General features: G+C 41.6%; 1 protein-coding gene across 3 annotated transcripts in view; it reads right to left on the bottom strand.

Annotated features, from left to right (window-relative positions):
• The window catches only part of LOC149149696 (histidine--tRNA ligase, chloroplastic/mitochondrial-like), a 271,220-nt gene extending 248,620 nt beyond the window's left edge, over nt 1-22,600 (bottom strand). For 2 of the 3 annotated variants that reach the window (XM_089438614.1, XM_089438613.1), the window contains exon 1: nt 22,106-22,600. In XM_089438614.1, the coding sequence (XP_089294740.1) occupies nt 22,106-22,337 (232 nt within the window). In that variant the 5' untranslated portion in view covers nt 22,338-22,600. The remainder of the gene's footprint in view (nt 1-22,105) is intronic. The other variant, XM_089438612.1, reaches the window with a different exon arrangement.
• Between the last annotated feature and the right edge of the window lie 3,195 nt (nt 22,601-25,795).

Here is a 25,795-nt window from a genome sequence, read left to right as displayed (position 1 = left end):
TTTTTTCCCAATCTGATTAAAACTCTTCGCTCTTTTGCCTCGCTAATTTATTGCCGATTCCGAGTCTGGTAACATTGGTTTCCCCACATTGGGGTTTGTCCCTGGCTAGCGCCACATCTTGTGTCCTCTTGTCTTGGCTTGTCTTTTGTGATCTATGTTTATGTTCTATCTGCAATTTACTTTAATGTTGATGTGATTGCTAATCTAGAAAAGATATTGAGCTAACTGTGAAAATTGAAATAAATTGCTCTAAGCATAGAACATACCTAAAATTAACATGGTATCAGAGCTAAGGTGAAGACAAAGCCCAAGCAAGAGTGAAAGAACAATCACCGAAGACAGTTGGGAAAGGACAAAAGGCTCAATGGATTCCTCATCCCTCTTCAAATTCACCAAGGGTGAAGTCAAAGTAGAGAATATTATCAGAATGGCGTAGCGGAAACTTCTGATGGCCTACCTAAAGATCACTTCAATGGGAAGTCTGAATCTAAGGGTGGAAGGAAAGGCAGATGCCTTGTTTGTAATAAGTTCGGCCATTATGCGAAAGAGTGTCCAAATGGTAGGGACACGTCACTTGATGATGATAACAATCATTCCAAGGACATCTTCAATGATCGAAGGAATGACAGGTAATGCAGGTCATCAAGGAAATAGCCGACTCTTCAAAGAAAGCAAGGAACCCCAGGTATGAAGAATCAAATGTTGTTTCTAATAAGATAAAGAAGCATTATCTTATATTGGCCCTCTCCTTCAAACTCTTTGGGAATCTGGCTTATTGATTGTAGTGCTTGAAGGCACTTCATCAGATAGAAGGTTGCTCTCTCTAATTTGGTAGAGATGGAAACAATCGTGGGACTATACTTGGAGTCAATGCCACCTATCCCAGAAAGAGTGTAGGGAATGTTACCCCTCAATTGAATGAGGGTAACTCAATTCATTTACAAGAATCTCTTTTATGTACCTTATCGCAAGAAGAACCAGGTGTCCATTTTAGCGATGGAAGTCAAAGGTTTCAGGGCGATGTTCATCGATGGAAAAGTACGTGTTTGAAAATGAAATTTTCAAAGATGCTTTTGAGTTCAAGGTTGTATCAAGTTGCAAGAAGTCCATTGGGGACCATGTCAGTTGTCACATCTCATCTATAGCACCGGAGGTCAACTTATTATGGGGGCCTACCCGATGTGAGTCAGATGGTGACAGGGATACCTGAATTCAAAAAGAGCATGAAGGTACATGTCTGAGATGTACTGAAGGAAAATCTTACAAGGGGACCATTCCCCTCAAGAAGCATGTCCACAGGTTTGGAACAACCCGAGGGGTTTGAGATTCATGATCGGGAATCTCATGTATGTAGGTGGAAGAAAGCCCTCTATGGCTTGAAGCAAACACCCGGGCTTAATATGAGAGGATTGATAGTTATCTGATGAAGCTGAGATTCACTAGGAGTGAAGTCGATCCAAACCATTGCTTGAAGGTTGTGGATGATATACCTCTCATACCGGCAATTTTTGAGGACGACCTCTTTCTGACAGGTGCAGACCCTCTCATTTGCAAAAGGAAGAGGGAGTTGGATTCCGGATTTGGAATGGTGAACTACAAACCTGCGACTACCTCGATGGAGCTTAATTTTCAGAAGTTAAGTGGTATGGATACTGTTAGCGCTTGAATTTGGCCTCAGGCTGAAAAGGACAAAATCCAATGCAACATCAAACCACTTAGCCTCGTAGCTAGCCCTACGGGGCAGGAGAGGGCTCTCTCCGGGTCTATCTCGGCGAAAGGTCTTCAAAGGGCGGAGATGACCAATTAAGAACACTGATTTTAGGCTAGTAAACTGATAGGGAAAGTTTGATTTTAAATTTTTAGAGTTTTGGTGGAAAACTGACCACAGCAATTTTGGTTGCGGGGATGAGACACAATTTTTGCAGAGGTCTTTTTGGGGCAAGGTAGGAGATTGTCTTGATGCCTTTGAATTAAGTGAATGGATAGAAATGATCGGTGAGGAGCTAAAGAGAGCAAGAAACTTTCGAGAGTTCTCTTTAGACAGAGGAAAACATAGATATTAAGCAAACTTAAAGGCAGAGCATATAAATTATGAATTCTACCTTAACACTTCATTTACTTAATGTGCAGAAAAGAGAAGTTGGAAAATGATACACATAACACACTTACAAGTACAAGAGAGAAGCACACCATCAACACAAATAACCACAAGAATCCCAAATAGTGTTGCAAAACCCTGGTCTTTCCTTTGCCAAAATTGCAGAGATACAAAGAGTAATACAGTCTAAGCTTATCCCTCAAGAGTCCAACCATGAAAATGACTAAGAAAATACATAATATAGGCAAGCTAACACCTTTCCTTGCCTCTAGGGGTCGAGCTCATCCTTCTAGGAGCTGTTTCAACCAATTCTAAACTGAGCACTAAAATCTAGGCAGTCAAAACAACTTGCCTCTATAAGCTAGGAAACCAATTCATTCATTAAATTTTTGACTTTTTATGAATGAATCTTCTAGAAGAGATAAATAAGTGCCATGACATCATAAAATTACATCAATTACATCAAGGAGGATGAAAAATCACTCCAAAAAGTCAAAACTAGTCAAATCTGCGTTTTGCTGAGCTGTAGGTGAAAATCTGGCAAATTTCTCTGATGCGTGGCACCCCAATTCTCTACGCGTAGCACGCCTTTGAGCCAACTTTTGAGGCACTTCCCGACATCCAAATGAGGCAAAAGTAGGCTTGTTGGAAAGGTCTGGATGTCTACTTTCCAGCCCAAGTGGAATTTCTCAATTTGGTGGTCATTTGCCCCTCCAAAATTGCAATCTCCCAAGACTGCTTCCTGTGTGTCCAAAAAGTGGCAGAAAGTCATTTTTTGCATGTTTTTTGACCTTCTGAGGGCTCAAAACCTGATGAAATGTCTTGGCAATTGCTGAGCAAGTGTAATTTGTCATGACAAATCCAAAAATGCTGAGTTTTTGAGAAATGGACTTGCCCATCTTCAGGGTAGCGCGCGGCGCGCTACGCGTTGAGGGCAAAAACCTGTGTTTGGCACAAAAAAGTCAAAATTGACCAAAATTGCTCAAAATTTCCTGAAATTTGAGCTGAAGGTGTGTCATTTAGTGCCATGCTCCTTCAAGGAAGCCTCAGCCAAAATATGAAGGGGATCGGGCCTTTTTCTCCGTTTTAGTGCCTTGGCCAGCCGTCCTTTGAGTACCTTCATTCTTGCTTTACACACATGCATTCGAGCCCAATAGTGATTCTTCATGTGTCGGAGCATGTCCTTTTCCCTGTTTGCCTTTGCTATCAACCTCTCTAAATGTGTGTTCACCTGAATGAGCATAGAGCTTTGCTCCTTAGGTGTCAAATCACCGGGTCTCTTGCGAGCCAAGTTCCGGTCTTCTCGGATCCTCCGCAACTCATCAAGAGAGTGTTCATCCTCTAATTGCTTGTTGCGCTGCTCTAAATAAGTAATTGTCCAATTTGCCATCTCCAACTTTTGCTGCAACAAGTCATTTTCAGCCCTTAGTTGCTGGATGATCTCCTTTGACTCTAGGCTAGGAGAAATGATATCAAGGTCAACAACATCTATGCCTGGAACACCTGATGGCCCCTCATCAATCTTGGGTTGCTTGCCTCTCTCTGGTACCTGTGCTGCTGTCGAAAGCGAGGCCCCTTCCACCTGATGTGGAGATAACACTCGCTGTGCTGATGAAGAAGGCGAGACCCCTTCCACCTGGTGTGAAGATAATACTCGCCGTGCAGATGCAAATAAGGCCCTGTGGCCTCTCTGATATGTAACAAATGGAGGGGAGCTGACATGCTCGGGCTCTGGAATGTCAAACTGATGTGAAGGCCCTCCCTCATCACGGACAACCTCAGGAGGTGGCTGTGGCACTGTGAACAAGTCACGGGAAATGAAATCCTCCCATGGAATACCCTGTTGTGCCAACTGATGCATGACCACAATCTTGATCAGTGCATAATGATAGATGCTCTTGTGTTGCTGTGCTGGGCTCTTTCTTTGCACCAAGGGCACCATCCTCTCTATATTTCGGCACATGAAGAAAGGAATGTTCATCATTCGTACCCGTGTGAAATGCATCAACAAACGGATATGGTACGAATATAAACGTGAAAATCTGCCCTCGCAAGTGAAATAGCGAATGATGATCCTCATCAAAGGTGCATACTCGTCTCTTAAGAATCTGAAGGGAAAAACAGCAGTTAGGTGTCTCATATATACAGGTTTGATATATGGCTCATAATGAAATCTGTCCAACTACTGGCGCTTGTTCCACTCTTCTCCAATATTGGGTATCCCTGTTGCTTGAGCAACAATCTCGGGTGACAATGTGAAGTCCACTCCTGCAAGATTCACATGCCCATTGTGCAAATGTAGGACAAACAAGCGGACCAATTCCCTGTGGTGTTGCATTTGGGAGATTCTCTCGCAATATTCATAACATGATTGGTATCGGAAACATGTCACTGCAAGTGGACAAGCTTGTAGATAAGCCAAAGAGGTGGGCTCCTCCCTGACATGCTGACCACCTTTACCACCCCTGTGATGCCTCCTTGGCACCTCTACCTCTGGTGTTGATTCACGGTCATCACTTTGCTCATAATCTGTTTCGGTTTCTGACATGGTTTTGGAGGCAAGTGACTGAAAAATAATGCTGACTGTGCACCCAATGAACTGCTGTTTTGACTTGCTTAAACGCTGTTACCAAGGGGACAAACACACATGGGAAATGTTAGGGAAAAGGGAACATTGAGGGGATTAGGGAAAACAAATGTGAAAGGAAATTTTAGGAAAGGAACATGGAACATATACAATCATAATTTGTGGGATTTTAATGGGAAGTAGGGTTTAGGAAATTTACATAGGGTTTTAGGAATTAGTAGGGTTTAGGGATTTTAATGATTTTTAATAGGGAAATTATATGATTGCATGGAAAAATGTTAAGGAAAATGGTGATGAAAATATGGGGAAAGAGGAATGGAAAATGGGTAACCTTGGGCAGCAAATTTCAATGAAACTCTAGCACATTTACATTTTTAAATTTTGACACAGCAAGGTAGGGTTTTTACTCCATATTAGCATGGCATTTTTTGCATGTTCATTGCTCATTCATCTTAGCCAAACCAAAATCACCATGGATTAGAGGCCTACCTGAAAAGATTTTGAGAGAGAAGTAGTTTTGGTGGCTTGCTGGCGATTTCCTGAGCAAGAAACCCTACGCGTAGCGCACCCAGCCTGATGCGTAGCGCGCCTCCAACGCGTAGCGCCTGAGTTAATTTGCACTGGAAAATGCGCGCTGATGCGTAGCGCGCCCCCAACGCGTAGCGCGCCTCCTCTGATGCGTAGCGCGCCGCTGCAATTGCCCAATTCGCCCAATGAACTTTGAAATCGACTTGACAAGTATTCTCTTGAAGTGTTGAGAGGCAAATGAGTTACCAATGAGGAATGGCATGCTTTTATAGGCTTCCTTTTAATTTTTACTTGCCCAAAACCCACTTTGTAATGTTTTGAATGTTGACACTTTTTTATTTAATTGGCTCTGACCTGTAATTTCATTTCTTTAAAAAAATGGTTGAAATGATGATTTCTTCTGAAAATTTTTGCAGGGATAGCTTCTGGGATGCTTTGGCAAAGGAGACCAAGGCTGCACTTCGACATTTGAAGAATTTGAAATTTTGAGAATTTTTACAAAAATGAGATAATGACCTTGTTTTCAAAAACAGAGTTTTTGAGAACAAGGTAAAAATTTAGCTGTACAATGATAAGAAATGTTTAATGAAGGACATCCCTCTGGCCTGCTGGTCCTTGATGACCTCTCAAGACAAAATTAGACTCAACCCTAGACCTAAGACCTTAAAACTTAAAGCAAGATGAACGAACCCTTTGAGGACTTTATTTACTTGAACAAACCTGAACCAGCAGTGCCAAACAAGAGGGGAATAACGACACAAACTCCTTCCACCAAGATTATGGCATGCCTAACGGAATGCAACATGATCACACTGATGGGACACCTAATCATGAAATGCAAAGAGCTTTGATCTCTGGTGGAGGGCTACTAAACCGACTCTAACAGATACCGGACTTGATTTGGGAAATGCCTCTGAGTTTCACAAACTCATACTAGCATTGATATTCTTGGTGAACTCCCATCCAGATATATGTTTTGCAATTAGCATGGTGAGCTCATATATGGTTGAGCCTCACTAGATTGGTGCCAAGGATCTTTTGAGATATCTTCGGGGCACAATCTCTCATAGATTGAGATACACTGCCGGAAATATGAAGTTGCATGATTATTCAAATGTTGACTGAGTAGGCAGTGTGGAGGATCGCAAGAGCACTTTTGCGTGTTGGTTCTCTTTGGGTTCTGCTTCGATATCCTGGATGAGCAAGAAGCAGAAGTCGGTTGCTATAAGCACCGCTAAGATTGAATACATAGCTACGAGTATGACCTTGTGTGAAGCTGCCTGGTTGCGGAAGCTCTTCAATGAGTTGTTTGTACACATGATGGATACCACCATGATCTTCTGTGTCAACCAGAGGGGGATTCAATTATTGAGGAATCCTGTATTCTATGATTGCTCCAGCATATAGACATCAAATACTACCTTATCTAGGATATGGTACGTCGATGAGCGAGGAGGCTCCATCGCATTGAGACTGATGTACAAGTCGCAGACATTCTGTCAAAGCCCCGGGGAAAGGTCAAATTTGTGACTTTCCCGAACGACTTGGAGTCGTTGAGAGACCCTCTTATGAGGGTCCTGCATGATGCATGCATTGAGCTCTGGGAGCTCCGGGGGGCTTGGGGTACTTCTTGGAGCAACAAACGACCCTAAGGCGACTCACCCTCCCATAATGGTGCATTGTGTACAGGGTGAATGGTTCAGCCTTCTCTTGTGATACGTCATGGCGACTTATGGACAGCGTGAGTGGTTCTCCTGTCGAGGCATCCTACCCATGCAGTCTGGGACTCATGGGAAGTACCTCTCATTTGGCCAATGAGCAGGGAAATGGGGTTAGGGACCATAGTAGTACTATCGATGGACGCATCGTTGTATCTACTGTACTCCCTATGCTAAGATGACCTCCATTGATCTGGGATCAATGAAACTGATCTTTGATCAGTATGAGTGGTTTGAGACACTTTCTTGTGATATTGATCTGGGATCAATGAAAATGACTTCGGTTCAGTAAGAGTGACATGACTCACTCTCTTGGAACTGATATGGGATCAGTAACACTGGTATGACACACTCTCTTCTTATGGAACTGACTTCGGGTCAGTAGAGAATGGTATGAGAAATTCTCGATCAATTCTTCTTCTTCATGGTTCAACAGAGCAGCGCAGTGCAAGGCACTGATGGCAGAGATAGTACAGTCTGGCAAATGGATCAGCAGATGGAGTTCTCCCTAGTTGAGAGGGAATGTTAAAATTGGCAACTAGAACCAAACTCCATGTGGGTCATCTTATTTAGGGCAACTGATATTTTTCTTAGATCCCTCTTATCGAGAGGTGTAGGATTGATCTAAAGATAATCCAATTCCGATAAGTATTCATGGAGTTATGAATTTATTTGTGTTATTAGACAATTCGTCAAGGTCGGCTAGCGACTAAATAACACCCACATGTGCTCAATGTTTTAGTATAAAAAGGAGATGACTTGAGAGTCATTTCACACACACTTCAGTTTTGATTTCTCTCCACCTGTCTTGGGTTTTAGTGTGAGAGAAATCTAGGAGGAAGAAGCCCTAGACGTTGTCCTAAAGATGCCCTAGACACTGTCCTAAAGATGCCCTAGCTGCAGTCCATTGTGCAACACACAATACATCAGAAAGGAGCTCGTTGAGGAGGATATCTTCTGAATTAGGCCACAGCAAAGAAAGGAAATTCCAGTGTGGATTTCAGGACTATCTTAAGGGCAAACAGGGGTCCGAAAGTGTTGGAAGGGAGTTGTGATATTCATTGGGATAGCAGCAATAGGATGGTCCTGCTAACACATTGGAACAGCGACAATAAGATTGGGACAGCAAACACAACTGGGACAGCAGCAATGACATTTGGCAGCAAAGGCATAATTGGGACAGCAGCAATGACATGTGGCAGCAAAGGCACAATTGGGAGAGCAGCAATGACATGCGTCAGCAAAGGCACAATCGGGCAGCATCAAGGTACAGCAAGGCTACAATAGGACAGCAAGCAATCATAGGAGCAGCAGTCACTAACAGTGGGACAGCAATGCTAGGAATGTGACAGCGAGGTGACACATGAAGTTTAAATGCATGATAGTGCAACAAGATGCATGGGCAGCATGATAGCAATGATGGCATGGTACAGCAATGTCACTAACAGTGGGACAGCAGTGGCTAGCATGGTGTAATAATGGCACATGGGACAGCAGTGGCAGCATAAGGTGCAGCAATATGATGTGTGCAGCATGGTTATGAGGTCCAGCATGGTGCAGCATGATGACGAGGTGCAGCACAATGATAGGTGAAGGGTCACCTTGGAGAATCAGTTGAAGCAGCATGTCTTCAACTGAGTTCAACTATCTCATGTATCATCTTCTTAGAGATGATTTATGCTCTTATATAGATAAGTCAAAGTGTTGACTTCTGTTGTAAATGTACTCTCTCTCTCTCTGTTGAACTATTGAAGAACATATAAAAAGAATTGATCAAGGGTTTCCCCACATTTGGGTTTGTCCCTAGCTAGCACCACATCTTGTGTCCTCTTGTTTTGGCTTGTCTTCTGTGATCTATGTTTATGTTCTATCTACAATTTACTTTAATGCTGATGTGATTGCTAATCTGAAAAAGATATTGAGCTAACTGTAAAAATTGGAATAAATTGCTCTAAGCATAGAACATACCTAAAATTAACAAAAAATGATTAAATGTACCTGATGTCATAAGTTGCAGCATTGGTTATTGTGTGTGAATGGCAGGTGTTTCAGTATGGGTTGGGCAACTTAACTAGAGCCCAAGTCCACTAGAGGATCATGTTCACACCCATAGGTGAGGCGTTGAGAGCAGTGAAACAGGAATCGGCGATTTTGCCGATTAATCGCGATTCCCACTCTGCTCGGCCACGAAACGATCCGAACCGAATCTTCCCGAGTCAAATCGCGTTGACCGAGTTTGACTCGTGGTCAACGCGATTTTGACTCGCGAGTATGGCGATTATTCCGACTCTGCGTTTTTTTTCCGAGTCCCGCCAAAATTTTTGGGTTTAGGTTTATCGGGTTTTGGGTTTCTGTTTGTCGCGTTTATCACTTTATCGAGTTGTTTCATAATTCATCGTCCCGCGTCCATAGTCCCGCGTCCAGCGTCCAGACACCGCACAGTCGACACCGCCGCAGAGCCTCGGAGCTGCATTCGACGCCGCATTGTTGAGAATCGAGATATCGTATACCTGCGTGAGCCTTCAGGTAACTCCTCTCTCTATATAATATATATATAATGATGAATCGTGATACTGTGCAGCGTGATCAGGTGATGCGAATCGCGATACAGCAGAGAAGAACAGATGCTAATGCGGCAATGCCATATATATAACAGTTATGCGGCATGCCTGCCATATATGTATCTGCCTGATATATAACGCAGAGTCAACTATCACAGGTCACTGTCTTAGTGTCTTCTTGTCATATCACGACAGGGTCTCATGTATATTTTACCATCCTCATGCACAGGCATATGTTCTGGTTATACAACTTTTGTTCTAGGAATTAATCACTATCATAATCATCTACAAGGCACATTCGTGCTTACACAAACATTCCAATCGATCTCGGGTTCAAATCATATACAATTCAACCTCTGTTAGTGCACAAAATCCTTGTCTACACTTTCGATGCTTTGCATACAATCATCAAGATGAATCTGGACAAACAAACAATTATGTGTCACTACACTTTTTCAGTAAGACATCCTAACCCAACATCCCTGTTTCTTCCTTGTCAAAATCTTCACAAATGTAACAGCTTCAAATTTGAACAAGACACCAAACTAACCTTGCCACTGCAGTAGAGTCACCGTAGGTCTTGTTTGTACAGGAACTGAATGTTTTTAGAGCTTAGTGAAAATATACTTTCATAGTTTGTTCAAGGATGATAAACACCCTATTTCAAGGTCTGCTGAGTCTATACTATATACTTATAGAAAGCCTGATCCATTTCCATCCAGAAACTTTTAAGAACTGAGTTATCCTTTTCTATAGTGCCACTAAAATTCAAGCCATCGCCATTGATCCTCAAGTCAGATACCATATCATCATGGATCTCAACTTTCTTCTCTACCATTGAAGTTATGTATTATCATTATGGAGGTTGCTCACACCTCAGGCTAAGTCAAATTCACCTGTGAAGACTTTCTGTTATTTTAATTTTTGCATGATCAATAAACAAGCTTGAAAATTACTTATTCCAATTTCCAAGCACCTTTTTCGAGATTTAATGAGAGATAAGTCAACCTTAGAGGAGGGTGCTACTGTTACTGCTGTTGGTGTGATGGAGAGCACAGTTTTTGGATCTCTTTCGCATAAGATAGGGTGTTGACTGTTGAGTATGTTTGCTTGGTAAGGACTCAAGGAGACGCACTTCTTAAGGAATTTTCAAGCAGTTAATGTGCCATTTTTTGGTCTGCTTCGCATGTCATCTGTGCCGCTGTTATGACTGTTCTCAACCAGCAAAACTTAAAAGGCAGTACTGCACTTTGGCCTTTCAGCATGACATGGCACTTTCTTGGTGTGCTTTTGTGCCAATTTTTAGAGCTATGTTGTGCTCCATTGAATAAAACCAGGGTTCTGCATGTTTTCTGGTTTTATTGAAAGGCAACATTTCTATATGTTTACTGACATCTGTCTTCATTTAATTTTTTAAATTTCTAGCATATTTTAAATTTTTGGATCATTTTTAAATTTGATTTTTTGTTGTCTTTCACAAGAGCCACAAATTAAATAGAAGCCACGACTCCAAATCTTAACAGAAGCCACAAATTAAACACAAGTTCAAAGCAACAACAATGCCGAGAGAGATGGACTTTGCTTGGGCTTATTGTGACAAGATTCCCGGAAAATCCAAGCTCCTTTGTAAATTTTGCAAAAAGGAATGTAGTGGAGGCATTTATAGATTCAAGTTCCACCTTGCACAAATACCTGGCCATGATATAGGTATTTGCGGCAAGGTTGACGATAATGTCAAATACCAAGCAGCCTTGGCCCTTGAGATGTTAGAGCAGCATAATGCCAAGAAAGCAAAGCAAAATACTGAAATAGGAACTGTTGGAGTTGATACTTTTTTTGCCGCTAGCCCCATGTCACCTCACTCTGTTGAATCCTCAATGCCATTCCCAAGTTTTCCACACATGCCTCCAAGGCCAAGTCAAAATCAAAGCCATGCGAGTCCTTCAACTCCTTCCTTCAACACTGGAGGTGGAAACATAAACACCTTTTTTGCTCCCCGCACAAAACCCGGTTCCCAACCTACCTTGGATGGCACTAGTTGGAAAAAAAATATCTATAGTCAGGCAAGGAATGTCATTGCTAACTTTTGGTACTATTCTGACATACCTTTCCACTGTGCCAGAAGTCCTTATTGGCAAGCTATGATTGATGCAATTGTTGTTGCAGGTCCAGGGTTCAAAGCCCCTACATCAGAGAGCCTTAAGAAAGATATGTTGTTAGAGAGTGTTGAAGATGTCATGCTTGTGCTAGCTGAGTTTCGTTCATCATGGGTAGAAACAGGGTGAACCATCATGAGTGATGGATGGACAGATCAGAGGAATAGAACTTTAATAAATTTCCTTGTATCTTGTCCCACAGGCACAATGTTTCTCAAATCAGTGGATGCTTCAGACAAGGTTAAGACTGCCCAACTTATTTGTGAAATGATGGAGGAAGTCGTTCAAGAAGTGGGAGAAGAACATGTTGTACAAATTGTCACCGATAATGTAGCTAATTATGTGGCTGCTGGTAGACTTTTTGAGATTAGGCACCCCACTATTTTTTGGACCTCTTGTGCTGCCCATTGCATAGATTTAATGCTTGAGGACATTGGTAAGCTTCATTGGATACATGAGGTTGTGGAGAAGGCAAAATCCATAACCAAATACCTATACAACCACACTATTGTCCTAAACACTATGAGAATATACACTGAAGGTAAAGAAATTGTTCGACCTGCAGTGACTAGATTTGCAACAAATTTCATATCTTTGCAATCTGTGGTTGAGCAAAAGATAAATCTGAAGAGGATGTTCTTGGGACCTGAGTGGATGGGATCTAAACATTCCAAGACCCCTGAAGGCATCGAAATTGCTGCACTTGTGTTTAATGATGGCTTCTGGAAAGATGCCGAAGAGATTATTGCTGTGACGGAGTCCCTTGTTAGAGTTCTCAGGTACTTCAAGTCTTTTAACTTTTTCATTTTTTAAATTTCATTTCAAGCTTCTTTTTATTTACAATGTTTCATATTTCTTTAAATTTGAATGCTTGAACTTTCAGGATGGTTGATGGTGACAAACCCGCTATGGGTTACATTTATGAGGCGATGGATCTCGCAAAGGAGGCCATCAAAATATATGGGTTACATTTATGAGGCGATGGATCTCGCAAAAGAAGATATGGGGATGATGAGACAAAGTATATGCCTCTTTGGGACATTATAGATGCACGTTGGGATAGGCAATTGCATTCCCCCTTACATGTTGCTGGGTACTTCTTAAACCCACAATATTTTTATGACAAGAGCAAATTTAATGAGGATGGGGAGGTTGGCAGAGGACTTATGACATGCATGGAAAGGTGCTTCCTTGATCCAAAACAACAAAGTCGTGTCTTTTCCCAACTACAAGATTATAGGGCACCATCTAAATTGTTTGCCTATACCAGTGCTATAAGACAAAGGTCTAAGATGTTGCTAGGTACCCACCATGAAGGCTTCATCAATTCATTAAATTTGTTTAAACTTTATTTTGTATGTTAAATGTTTTATTAAATTTTCTTTTCTTTTTAAGTTTTTACTATTTACTAATTTAGTACTTCTAGTCTTCTATTCACAAACCCTTACCACTTGCTAGGTCTTTGGTGGCAAAACTTTGGTAGTGATGTGCCAGATTTGAAGAGATTTGCCATTCGAATCTTAAACCAAGCATGCAATGCTTCAAGTTGTGAACGCAATTGGAGCATGTTTGAGAAAATACATTCTAAGAAGCGCAACTGATTGACACAAAAACGCTTGAATGACCTTGTATTTGTCCATTACAATCTACGACTTCGCAACAAACAAATACAAGGTGAGATTCGAGAGCTTGAATTTGAAGGTTTCATAATCTAGTTCGTACTTTAAACTTCAAAGTGAAATTTTAATTCAGATTTCAATGTCTCATGATAATGACAGGTATGGATCATTCATCAATCGACCTTGAAGAGATAGATTTGCAAGCTACAAATGCGGCAGATTGGGTTCAATTAGATGAGCCTCCTCTTTTAAGCCTTCATGACTTGGAGAACTTTGAGAGTCAAGCAAGCGAAGGAGTGGAAGGAATCGCTTCTAGTTCTCACTCTTAAGAGTCTTAGACTCTTAGTTGCTGATTTTTTTCTGATTAGTATGCAGTTTTTAACTTTTTTGTAAACTTTTAGAAGCATATGCTTCTAAGGACTCAAGACTCGGTGCTTTGGATCATGTTTGGACTCATAACATATATGAGATACTTATTTATTCATGATATTTTGGACATCTATTGATATTATGCATTGTTTGGACATGCCTTTACCCAATATTAATGAAAAATGGTTTTTTTAATTCAATATATGTGTATATTTTTATTTAATGAATTCAACGATTTTTTGCCGATTTTTTCCCGATCCGATTAAAACTCTTCGCTCTTTTGCCTCGCCGATTTATTGTCGATTCCGAGTCTGGTAACATTGGTTGAGAGCCATGGGTCCCAGGACATTCATAGAGCATCACTTACATTCATGGGCATCTTCAACACCCACAGCTTCTGCACTTTGCCCTATATTATTAATGAGATGATGCACTTGGACAAGTTTGCCCCCAGTCAGCTTAGCACATGTACATGGTGTGGCAACTGATCTAAGGCCCAGATGAGGTTTGTCTTTTTCATTGACACATGGGAGGGCATGCACCATCTTCAGTGCCCTCAACATTGGAGTAGAGATAGAGATTGAGCCACATGGATGCCCATGATACCCAATTTGTACCCCAAAACACATTTGGGGATCCACAAGAGGATTTAGAGCGGCCAACCCCTCCATCATGATTTTAGAGGCCCTCTATACTTCACTCACTATGAAATTTCCTTGAATGCACCAACTGGAAATTATTCTCCTAACTGATTAGCAATTTATTTGTTTACAGCAAATAGCAAATAACTCACGAATGCATTCTTCATAAATAAAATAAGTTGCGGAATATTAAATCAAGATTTAAGAAATACATGCACACACATAAAAAATAGACACAATTATTTTGGAATGAAAAGTCCTTGGAAAAACCTCGAAGGGAAAAACAGTGCAGCAAATGAGGGTTTATTTTATTAATATGCAGTAAATTTGAGAGTACAATAATTTGGATGCCTAATTGGTTGTCCTTTGCCAAATATACTGTCAAAATAATCTAGAGATCAAGGATCTCCTCTACTAAATAACTCGGCCTCCTCTAGCCTACTCGAACATCACACTGGCTACTCGCACTGCATCCTAGAATTCACATTGTTGGCTTTGGATAAATCTCGATACCTAGAAGTTAACTCCATGTCGGCCATCCTGCCTCCCTTTGCTTCTAGAAGCGACTCACTCTGCCTCTTGGAAGCTAATCCAGCCTCTAGCAACTGAATCCACTCTCTTCCGGCAACTCGCTCAAGGGTTTCTGGCTATTCAAACTGGCTTTTGCAGCCCTCTCTGTAGATAATTCGGCCTCCTATCCCCTGCCACTCCGGCACTGGAGAAACATTAGAAAAGTCTTTGGAATCCTACTCCCAAATCTTTTGTTGCTCCCTCTCTCTGATGCTCTCCCTTTGGCTCAAACTCCACCTTCACTGAAGTTGTGAATTGGGTAGCTCGATCTGCCTTGCTTGCTTGCTCTCACAATTGTGTCTATCTCCATCCCATCGACTTGCTCTTATAATCTCTCGCTGGAGCATCAACGTCCAAGATCTAATCATGATCGATGGCTCAAATCATCTTAGACTTCATCAAGTCACTTTCTAGGAGTCTCTAGAGCAAAAGTCGATTTCCTGAATTAATACTAATTAATCAATTAGTTTTCCTATGTTAGACTTAGGAACTTTTTATTTATTGATTAATTAATATAATTGAGAGGCTTCTAAGTGTTTTCTCTCAAAACCTTTTCTAGGTTCTGGAGATCTCATGTTACTTAGCCTCTTTGGAAGTTACGTGATCCTCAGCGTCTCCTTGAGGATCATTTTACGATTCTCAGATGGATCCTAGTATAGCTTCAACAACATCCCACATGTCCTTTGTGGTATTCTCATCTACACTCTGTGGAACTATATGATCTCGAACTCCATTGAGGATCATCCTCTTCGCCTTGGACATATCCTTCTTGTACTCATGGAAATGGATAGGATCTGCTGCTACAGCTATACCAGCTATCATGAACTCCTTCAAACCAAGCTCATCCAATAGAAAGAGCATCCTGGCCTTCCAGACACCAAAGTTAGAAGCTCTGTCAAGTCTATCCTGATCTCTGAGACCTACTGTGGCCATCTCAATGAAAACTAAAAAACTGGAAATCTTCTTCTCCTATTTGGCTTTCTCCCAAATCTGAGGTCTATGTGCTGGTCGATTTTGTTCATTGCTTTAATCCCATGTAGAATTTCCTTGAAAATTTGCAAATGTTCTAATGAACAATCTGAAAGCTGCACAATCACAGAATTTCTCTACTTAATTTGCAGTGGAATAGGAACAAAACTAAATACACAATCAATTCAACAACACAATTTTTCTAGGGAACCCAACTAGGAAAACCCTCTGTTTGCTTTAGAATTTTATTGATAGAAGAATAAGCAATGGATCTCTTAGTTTTTTGGTAGCATCGGAAGTGCTCTAGCCTTGAAAATTGGTGGAGAAGCTAAAGCACATGAGTTCTAAAGAACCGTGAAACCGTTTGGTGAAATTCCACCTAGATTGTATTTTATTAAAATAATTAATATTTTTAATGGGGTCCCTAAGTCTAAACTTAGGAAAATTAAAATATTAATGGGTATTAATCAAAGTATGGGTGAGAATGATCTAGAAGGCGAATCAAGTCATGTTTTAATCTTAGTCGTTGATTAGAGACTTAATCTCAGTTGTTGAAGACTCAACAAGAAAAGTATAAAATGGAAGCTTGGGGTTCATTTGGAAACACACAGAGATTGAGGAAATTGATTTTATGAGGTGAGAAGTTCTTGGGAGAAAAATCGATTGGGGAGATCTTGTAGCTGAGAGGCAGTGAGAGTCCGGGAGAAGGACCTTCCGGAGAATACTGACAAAGAGGCGGAGAGAGCTTGCAGAGAGGCAACGCAGTAGTCGGGAGAGCTGAAGTGGAGGCAGCGCAGTAGCCAAGAGAGCTGACGCGGAAAAGCTGCCTATCACACAAAATCCAAAACTGTCGAAGCAACCGAAATTGCCGAGAATTGCCGGAACTGCCGAAACTGTCGGGAACTGCCAAAACAACCGGGAGAGCTGACACAGAGGGCAGAGAAGGTGATACATGGCTAACACAGAGCCAGCACAAAAATAGTCGAGGTTAGCTAATCTTGTGTCGGATCAACCGGAATTTTGTCGGGAGAAGTGAGGTAAAACTCACTCAGATTTTCCGCCAATATTTTCTCTGTAAAGGATTGCTAGATGAGCATCCTAGATTTGTATTCAAATATTTCCCCTGCATAATAATAAAACCCTTAGAGTTGTTGCACGGGTTTTCCCGCATTGGGTTTTTCCGAGGACTATTGTGTCTAAAAATAAGTGTGTCCTATGTATTATGTTCTTTTCTTTGTTTTCTGTTTCATGAGATCAAATATTTAATTAGTGTAGGCTGCAGAAGTAATTTGCTTCAGTATTCAGAAGAATAACTTGATGAGATAATTTTAAAATGAAGTAGGTGATGTAGATTCAGATTTGCTTCAGTAGGGTTTCCTTCGAGTCTAGGAATTTTCACATGGTATCAGAGCATTGATTTTGAAACAGGAAGAGCAAATTCAGCGCTGAGCAGTGAGGCCGAAAGCTGCACTTGGCAACAATTTGAATCCCCTTGAAGGGATTGCGCAATCCTTGCTGAGAAGCGGATCTGAGGAAATCTCTCTCTCAGAGAGTCGACAGAGCGGTACGATTTCTGGTTCGAGAGTTTGCAGAGGCAGAGGGAGTGACGCAGAGCCTCAGTGCAGTGCCTGAAGAGCGCAGTTTATGCTGGGGCAGAAATCCGCTGGAAAAGAACGAACACGTAGAAGGGGAATTTTCTCCTCAGAGAACTTTCCCCTAGAAAGTTCGAATTTCTCACTTGCTGAGCAGTGACTAGAGGAGTCAGTTCGACAGTTGGGTGAGATGGCATCACATGGGCTCAAAGATCAGGACAGGTTGGAAGGTGCTTCCAACTATATCATATGGAAGAACAGAATCTTAGTTGTTGTAGGGGGATATGATCTCGAGGCCTACGTCAATAGTGTTGTAGTTATTCCTGCTGACAACGATCAAAAGAAGAAATACAAGGCCAAGCAAGGGAAGGCAAAGAGGCTCATTCTCGATGGAGTTTGAGATCATGTGGTCTCACACTTGCAGGAAAAGGATACAGCCCAGAAGATGTGGAAAGCCTTGTCTTCCCTGTATGAAGGCTCTTCCGAACAGCGGAAGGTGTATTTGGAGCAGAAGTTGCAGTGGACTTTGATGTAGAAAGGAGAAGGGGTGAACCTCTACCTTCAACGTCTTCAAGACACTCGAGACCAGCTTGTTGCAGTGGGGTCCACTCCTTAGCGAACTGCGATGGTGAGGATAGCCCTAAATGGAGTCTCGGATGAATGGAAAGTTTTTGTCCAAAGCATATTAGGCAAGGAAAAACTACCTTCATGGGAGGAGATGTGGGCGGCTCTTCAATAAGAAGAGTTAAGGAGGGACCTAGTGAAGGTCAACCTCAATGGCAGCAGTGGGAGTGGCACAAAGACGAAGGAGGATGAGGAGAACGCAACTCTAGCATCGAAGGGACAGCAAAAGCAGAAGCGGAAGAAGGACATTTCGAAGGTGAAATGTTTCAGTTGTGGCGAGATGGGCTACTATGCATCCCAGTGTCCTTTGAAGAAAAAGGATAAGGATGAGAAACATGATCCTAAGGCTACTTCAGCAAAGATTGACGAGGATGAGTTTGCCATGAGTGCCCACGCATCTCCAGGAGGGAGATGGGGCGATATTGAGTTGTAGTCGGGAGGACTACATGTGGGCAAGATCCTTGAGGAGTCCACTTCTTGGATCAATTCCTTGCTATAGGAGCCCAAGATTCAGCAATAGCGAGATGGACTTAGTGTCAGATGATGCAATGGATTGTTTGGAGGACAGATGCAATAGCTTGAGACCAGAGACTGATCAGTGCAGAGCAAGGTTGGCAGCAGTGCAGTTGGCACAGTGTAGGAATCAACAACATCGCAAAATATTCATAGGGTCAAAGACTACTAGCAGTCAAATTCGAACATTCATTGTATTATGCTGAACACAGTTAAGTTCAACTAATTTTGGATGGTTTTCAGTTGCTTCTCTCAGCAACTGAGTTGTAGTAAGGATGCAGTGTTAACAGTGGCAGTGCTAACAGCATAGCAAATGCAGCGTTTGAGAGCGAGTTGTAGTACAAATGCAACAGTGGCAGTGGCAGTGGCAGTGTCATGGGCAGCAGTATAGTAGCAGCAGCAGCACAGTGTTGGTGGCAATAGCAGTGCAGAAAGGAGGTGCTTCAGAAATAGAGCAGCATGTAGGTGGACATTGTTGCTAGATTACTTTCCTCGCTAAGAGGGAGTGTTAGTTTTTGGTAGCATCGGAAGTGCTCTGGCCTTGAAAATTGGTGGAGAGACTAAGGCACATGAGTTCTAAAGAACCCAAAAACCATTTGGTGAAATTCCACCTGAATTGTATTTTATTAAAATAATTAATATTTTTAATGGGGTCCCTAAGTCTAAACTTAGGAAAATTAAAATATTAAAGGGTATTAATCAAAATATGGGTGAGAATGATCTAGAAGGCGGATCAAGTCATGTTTCAATCTGAGTCGTTGATTAGAGACTTAATCTCAGCCTTTGAAGACTCAACGGGAAAAGTATAAAATGGAGGCTTGGGGTTCATTTGGAAACACACACACACACAGATTGAGAAAATCGATTTTATGAGGTGAGAAGTTCTCAAGAGGAAAATCGATTGGGGAGATCTTGCGGCTGAGGGGCAATGAGTATCTGGGAGAAGGACCTTTCGGAGAATACTGACAGAAAGGCAGAGAGAGCTTGCAGAGAGGCAGCGCGGTAGCCAGGAGACTTGACGCAGAGGCAGTGCAGTAGTCAGGAGAGTTGACGTAGAAAAGTTGCCTATCACACAGAATCCAAAACTGCCGGAACTACTGGGAACTGTCGGGAACTGCCAGAACTTCCGGGAATTGCCAGAACTGTTGGGAACTGCCGGAACAGCCAGGAGAGCTAACACAGAGGACAGAGAAGGTGACACAGGGCTGACGCAGACCCAGCGCAGAAATAGTTGAGGTTAGCCAGTCTTGTGCCGGATCAGCCGGAATTCTGCTGGGTGAAGTGAGGTAAAACTCACTCAGATTTTCTACTAGTATTTTCTCTGTAAAGGATTGCTAGATGAGCATCCTAGATTTGTATTCAGATATTTCTCCTGCATAATAATAAAACCCTCAGAGTTGCTGCACCGATTTTCCCGCATTAGGTTTTTTGGGGACTATTGTGTCCAAAAATAAGTGTGTCCCATGTATCTTGTTATTTGCTCAGTTTTTTGTTTCATGAGATAAAATATTTAATTAGTGTAGGCTACAAAGGTAATTTGCTTCAGTATTCAGAAGAATAACTTGATGACTGTAATTTAAAAATCAAGTAGGTGAAGTAGATTCAGATTTGCTACAGTAGGGGTTCCTTCGAGTCTAGGGATTTTCACATGCGAGACCTTTGATCCCTATGCCTTTTTGCCTTGCCTGGATGAGCTCTGAAATCCTTGCACAAATCATGGAAATAGCCTCCTATTTCCTAGCACACAAGGAGCTCCTCTTTCTTAGGAAATTCTTCCTATTTCCTAGCGCATTCCCAAGGAAAATACTTCCTTTTTCAACTCGCACAAGCCTTCTACTTGGCAAGCTCTCTCACAAGCTCACACACAAAACTAGTGCATACAATAATGATCAAAATTGTGCCTTCACTCCTCCTTTTAAGCAATTCAAATGGCTAAATCTGGCAAATTATATTTTAGGAAATTGATTTTGTGATTGATGAGTTAATTGAGTTGAACTAACTCATGCAACTCATCTCATCTCAATTCTAGAACTTGAGACTCAGTCACTTGTCCTTTTCCCAAATTAACTCACACTAGAAGACAATAAACTTGGCCTTCCACTTATGCACATTAGTTAACTGCTTCATCACTCGTCCTAATTTTAGGAAACTCAAGCACTCGTTGTGTTCCCTTTGATTAAGGCACAAATCAAGGAACCCTTCTTTGCTACTATTTTCAACAATTTTTGGTAAATAGTTTCGACAAATTGTAATCTAAATGCAGTTAAAGAATTTGGGTTATAATATAATTTGAGTTAACGAATTAGGGTTTTGGATGTCGTGAAATCCTATATATTGTATTGTAAATGGTGAAGTTAATACAATGAGAGTTAGAGGTATGGCTTTAAGGTTTGGCTATTGTTTTCTTTCCCCTTTCTTGTCAATAATTTTTATGCATTATTATATTGTAAAGGTTTAAAACTTACATCATGCACTTCATATTGAAGGTCTTCATTAATATTCCCTAGATCTTTGATTATATTATCAAACTTCTTTTATCCTCTGACGGTTTAGTACTTCTCAGTTTAGACAATTGACTTCCCTAGGAAGGAATTTGTTTTCACCTTGCAAATTGATTGTATCAAAGGATTCCTTTAATAAATTTCACAACAAGCTCCACCGATTCTTTAGGCAATTATTCACGGTGTTTCATAAACATTTCCATCATTTATGCCAAGGTTGCTATAAAACTGTTTTGATGGTACTTGTTATCACCCGAAACTGTCCTTATGGATGTTGGCCTCCTCATCGAAATGTGATGGCTCTGTTTGAGATTTGAGGTTATTTGACCTTATTGAAATTTGACATCACGCTGTGTTGGAAGGTCCAGGCTAAACTTGAACGATAATGTAAGGCCCGTATCCAATCAGTGACGTTGCTGTAACCTAACTTTTATTACCGGCTTGAAAATGGTGTGGAGTCTGGTGTCGGTTTTGAATAGCTTTGTACTTAACCTGTGTCCAAGAATTTCGGGAAACTGACATATGAACTCAATTGTTTCGATGTAATTGATTTTATCCAAGAATTATATGGCTGTCCTAAACATTGAAAAAAAAAGATGACAACCCCTCCTACAATCTGGGGACCAAAATTGAGCTCGGAAAAACTACCCTGCCCCTACTTTCGAGGTGAAGGTTTTGCTTTTTCCTCTGTAGTTGATGAAACAGAACCCAAGTATTTGGGAGAACACATATTTCAAACCCCACCAATGGAAAGTGCAATTTAGGACTGGTTACAGCTAATAATAAGAGTTCTGAAGCTCAGTTTTAACACAATCATTCACAGTATAACAGTTCAAAAAATTCGCAGGCGTCATGTTTCTGCATGCAAGCTCGGATTCCAAACTCAAATCCACATTATCTTAAATAGGAATTTGAAAATTAATTTCCAATTGAAAAGTGGAGGTTGAAATGAAACCTGTTGTGATCTATATCCAATGGATGCTTCCCATTAAACTGAAATAATAATATGGGGATTCTTTCATATAGAAAATAATAACAGGAGATGAATTGGGTATGTACCAGTAGAAGAAGCTTCATTCGCCTGAGATGTGCAGAGACAACGACGACCCCAATGTAGAGGAGAACGCTGACTTCTGATAATTAAACTGGTGTTGGCGGGATATTGGTACCACGTTTGAGGCGGTCTGAAAGTTAGAGAAGGGTTTAGCAGCAGCCATCTATTAGCACACACAAGAGCATTGCTTCCAAACATCATGGCGCCTGCTCTCGCCGCGCCAGATACATGTGCCATTTCATGCGATGGTAATATCTGCTCTTTAAATACTTGGATATCCACAACTTGTGCCTCTTACAATCACAGATAAAGTCACCGAGGAATAACTTAACCGCTTCCCCGGTCTTACTGAAACCAGGTTGTCATCAAGATGAGAGCTCTCTGTCGGATTTTTCCAACAAGCCCCTCATCGGTTCCTCCTAACGCTTCCATTGACGTCTCCGTCTCTCCCATTCGACCGTCTTCATTCCCATTTACCCATCCTTCCTCGTCCTGTCTCCCATTCCTATTCACCCATTTCCCCATTAATAGCTCTAATTTCAACGTAAATAATTCACATAATAATTTTGATGTTAATGATATTCAAAACTTAAATAGGAATAAAGGTTTTGATGATGACATTAAAATGAATCAAAATTTAAATATCAAAAACGTTCCTTGTGGTGATACTATTAAAATGAGTCAAAATTCAATTATTAAAGACCTCCTTGGCAATGGGAATAATAAGTTTTATTTTAAAAGAAATGATATCATAAATAAACATTATAATAATGGAAATAATATTCATAAAAATAATTTCACTAATAAAAAAGAAAATTAAAATTTGAATGAGAACCATAATAAAAGCAAAGTTTGTAACTCGATAATAATACTACTCCTTTTAATAATATTTTATTTTATTTTTTTTTTTTTTTTTTTATTTTTTTTTTTTTTTTCTGAATTAAGACTAAATCTATTAAGCAAAAAATATTGTACAAGAGGATACATCCCAAAGATGCAAGATACCGGCAACCGGAAATGATAGAACTATCAACCTCGGTTCCGGAGAAGGAGTTAAGCAAGCAAGGAGCTACAACAAGTCACTAGAAGCTGAAAGAAGCATAGTATACTACCCTGAGAGGGTAGAGGCTTCAACACGAAGCTTTTTCCCTTTTCGTTTTTTGACTTCAACCCAACCATTTTGTGGTGGATGAGCGATTACAACTTGAAGATTGGGATCCTCCACCGGGGATCCCTCCTTGGGGGAGCCCTCCTTTTCTGAATCCGAGGAGGAGGACAAATGGACACGTTTCTGAGCAATGGCTGAGTCAGAGGAAGGCGCCAGACCATCGGTGGAGGGGGCCACGGAATGAGGGGCCTGTTCCAATTCTTCATCGCTGTCTTCATCTTCAGAGCTGGAGGAATCAGGATCCACCGCTGGAGGAGGAGAGCAGGGAGTCCATCGTTTGGACTTGGGCTTGGAGGCATTGGCTTTGTTCTTTTTTGCCGGGCGAGATGGGCATGTATTCTGCAAATGCCCAGATTGGTGGCAATGGCGGCACCGAAAAGCAGTATTCTCGTAGTCCAGTGTCTGGGTCCAGACAAAGTCGTTTATCTTGAGGTTGATTTGTTCTGGAAGACCTTTGCTCAGGTCTAACTCCGCGCATATTCTTGCATATGAGTAGAGACCTTTGGCTTCCCGCCAGAAATCTCCACTGAGGAAGCTGCCCAAGGTGTCTCCTATAGCTCTGAAGACACGAGTACTCCATAGGTGGGCAGGTAAGTTTGGAAGCCGAATCCATACCGGAGTCTTGGTAATGACTGCAGTAGCTGGATCGAAATCTGGGAACCAAGGAGTCAAGAATAGCCTTGCATTTCCCATGAACCAAGGGCCCTCTGCTAAGGCCTTTTCATAATGCTTACTGTTATCAAATAGAACAATGAAATAGCCTTTCGAACAGAAAAAGATCTTACAGTGATGGGTCCAGTTTGCATGGATCCATGCATAGAGATCCTGAGAACGCGGCCACAATCCATTAAATCTGCAAATGATGGCTCTTTCTGCAAAATCTTGCAGATGGGAAGCCAGATCTTCATGTATGAGTTCAACAGAGGGAACTTCTTCGATCTTGTCAACCAAGAAGACCTTAGATTTAGGGGCTTCCAGAGGTTTGGGGTTCTCAAAGTGAACTGCATCTTTGTATGAGAAAGGCCGGGTAGAGGATGTTTGTCCCGCTGCACCTCCTCTCAAACGAAGGGTCGCCACCACCAAGCTGTTCCTGGAAATGCTGTAAGCAGAGAGAGGAAGAGGGTCTTCAAGTTGTTTACCTTGAGAGAGAAGTCGCAGAAGGCTTGATGGAATCCCCAATCTGTGCTCTAGATTCAGTTTGAGTTCCTGCACCAGATCTGAAGGGCTAACCCATTGCATGATGGTTCTGCCTGAAGGCTGAGAAATTTGAATCTGAAAGGAGTCAGATACAGGCCTTGACCCCATGCCAAGATGAGTACAGATCTCTGGATCTGGCCAGAGCATGGGTTGTTCTGCCTGCTGGATGACCGGTTCTGGCCAATCGTTGTCAGATCTGAGGCTACGACTGCATTTCGGAGAACAGTTGTTTGCCCCAGAGCCATATGGAGACCATGCGAATGATGAGGTCGACCGCTCTGGTTCGTGGCAAAAGCACGCAGTTATCTGACCGGCCGAGACCCTAATGGCAAGTGCAGATTTTCTGTGAAGGCAAGAGGGCCTCGAACTGTACTTGCTGCGGCTGCCCTGAATGCTGGGCAACTTTGCGTGAAGGATAGCTGCAATAACTTGAGTGGCCATGGGTGGAGGTCGAAGCCCCAGTTCGAGTCCAAGCGCAGCAGCTGCGGCCTGATAGTTCAGCTCTTTGCCTGGATTGCTACCACAGAAGACAACGCGGACGGTCTTGGATCTGGACGCCCGCTGATCGAACCCTGACCCCGTCGTCACTGCTCCTTTCTCTAGAAAGCAACCACCAAGTAGCGAACCATGGAGACCTGTGCAGAGTTCTGTCGCCCCCGCCATAGCTCCCGCCGTCTCCCGGTAAACTAATCTACTCCTTTTAATAATATTAAAAGTATTAATAATAATAATTCTTTGTAGAGTATTTTTAAGAATGTTACTAATTTTTCTAGTCTAATTTTTTATTTATTTGTTTTTTGCCTGTTGAATAAAAGGCTTAATTTTGCTTTTGCCCCTAAAAAGATTTCAATTTCGGTTGAGGACATTCTCTGTAACATTGAATATGGAATTAGAGATCTTCCTAACAATGTTAAGGAGCTTTTTAGGGAAGAGTGTGTTATAATGCTTAGGAAGGCTAAGCCTCCTAAAAGTTGTAGAAATTTTGAATAACATAACACTTATTCACAGAGATTATCCTGATTATACACTATTTGCGGAATCATGCATAATACATATCCTCCTTTACTATTGATCATCAATTTGCAGAATTCAGAAACAATCACATGTGCACATTGAAGCATCAATCACACATATCAACACAGTATATCACGGGGAAAGCATACAGCTGAAAACCCCAAACTATCTGTATATTATATTGATTGAGAACATGTAACAATGCATAGTACAATACTCCTCACAAGTACTCAGTACTATCTCCACCTGTTACACATAAACTAGCTCATATCTGAATCAATCACAGGTTCAAATCTCCTCTGCTGCTTGCCTGCCT

Source organism: Pinus tabuliformis, chromosome 9 (genome assembly GCF_031772625.1).
Source record: "Pinus tabuliformis cultivar Carrire ecotype Pingquan chromosome 9, CPIR1, whole genome shotgun sequence".
In the NCBI taxonomy this organism is placed as follows: domain Eukaryota; kingdom Viridiplantae; phylum Streptophyta; class Pinopsida; order Pinales; family Pinaceae; genus Pinus; species Pinus tabuliformis.
Note: the sequence above shows the minus strand (reverse complement) of the source record. Positions and strands in the feature narration are given on the sequence as shown.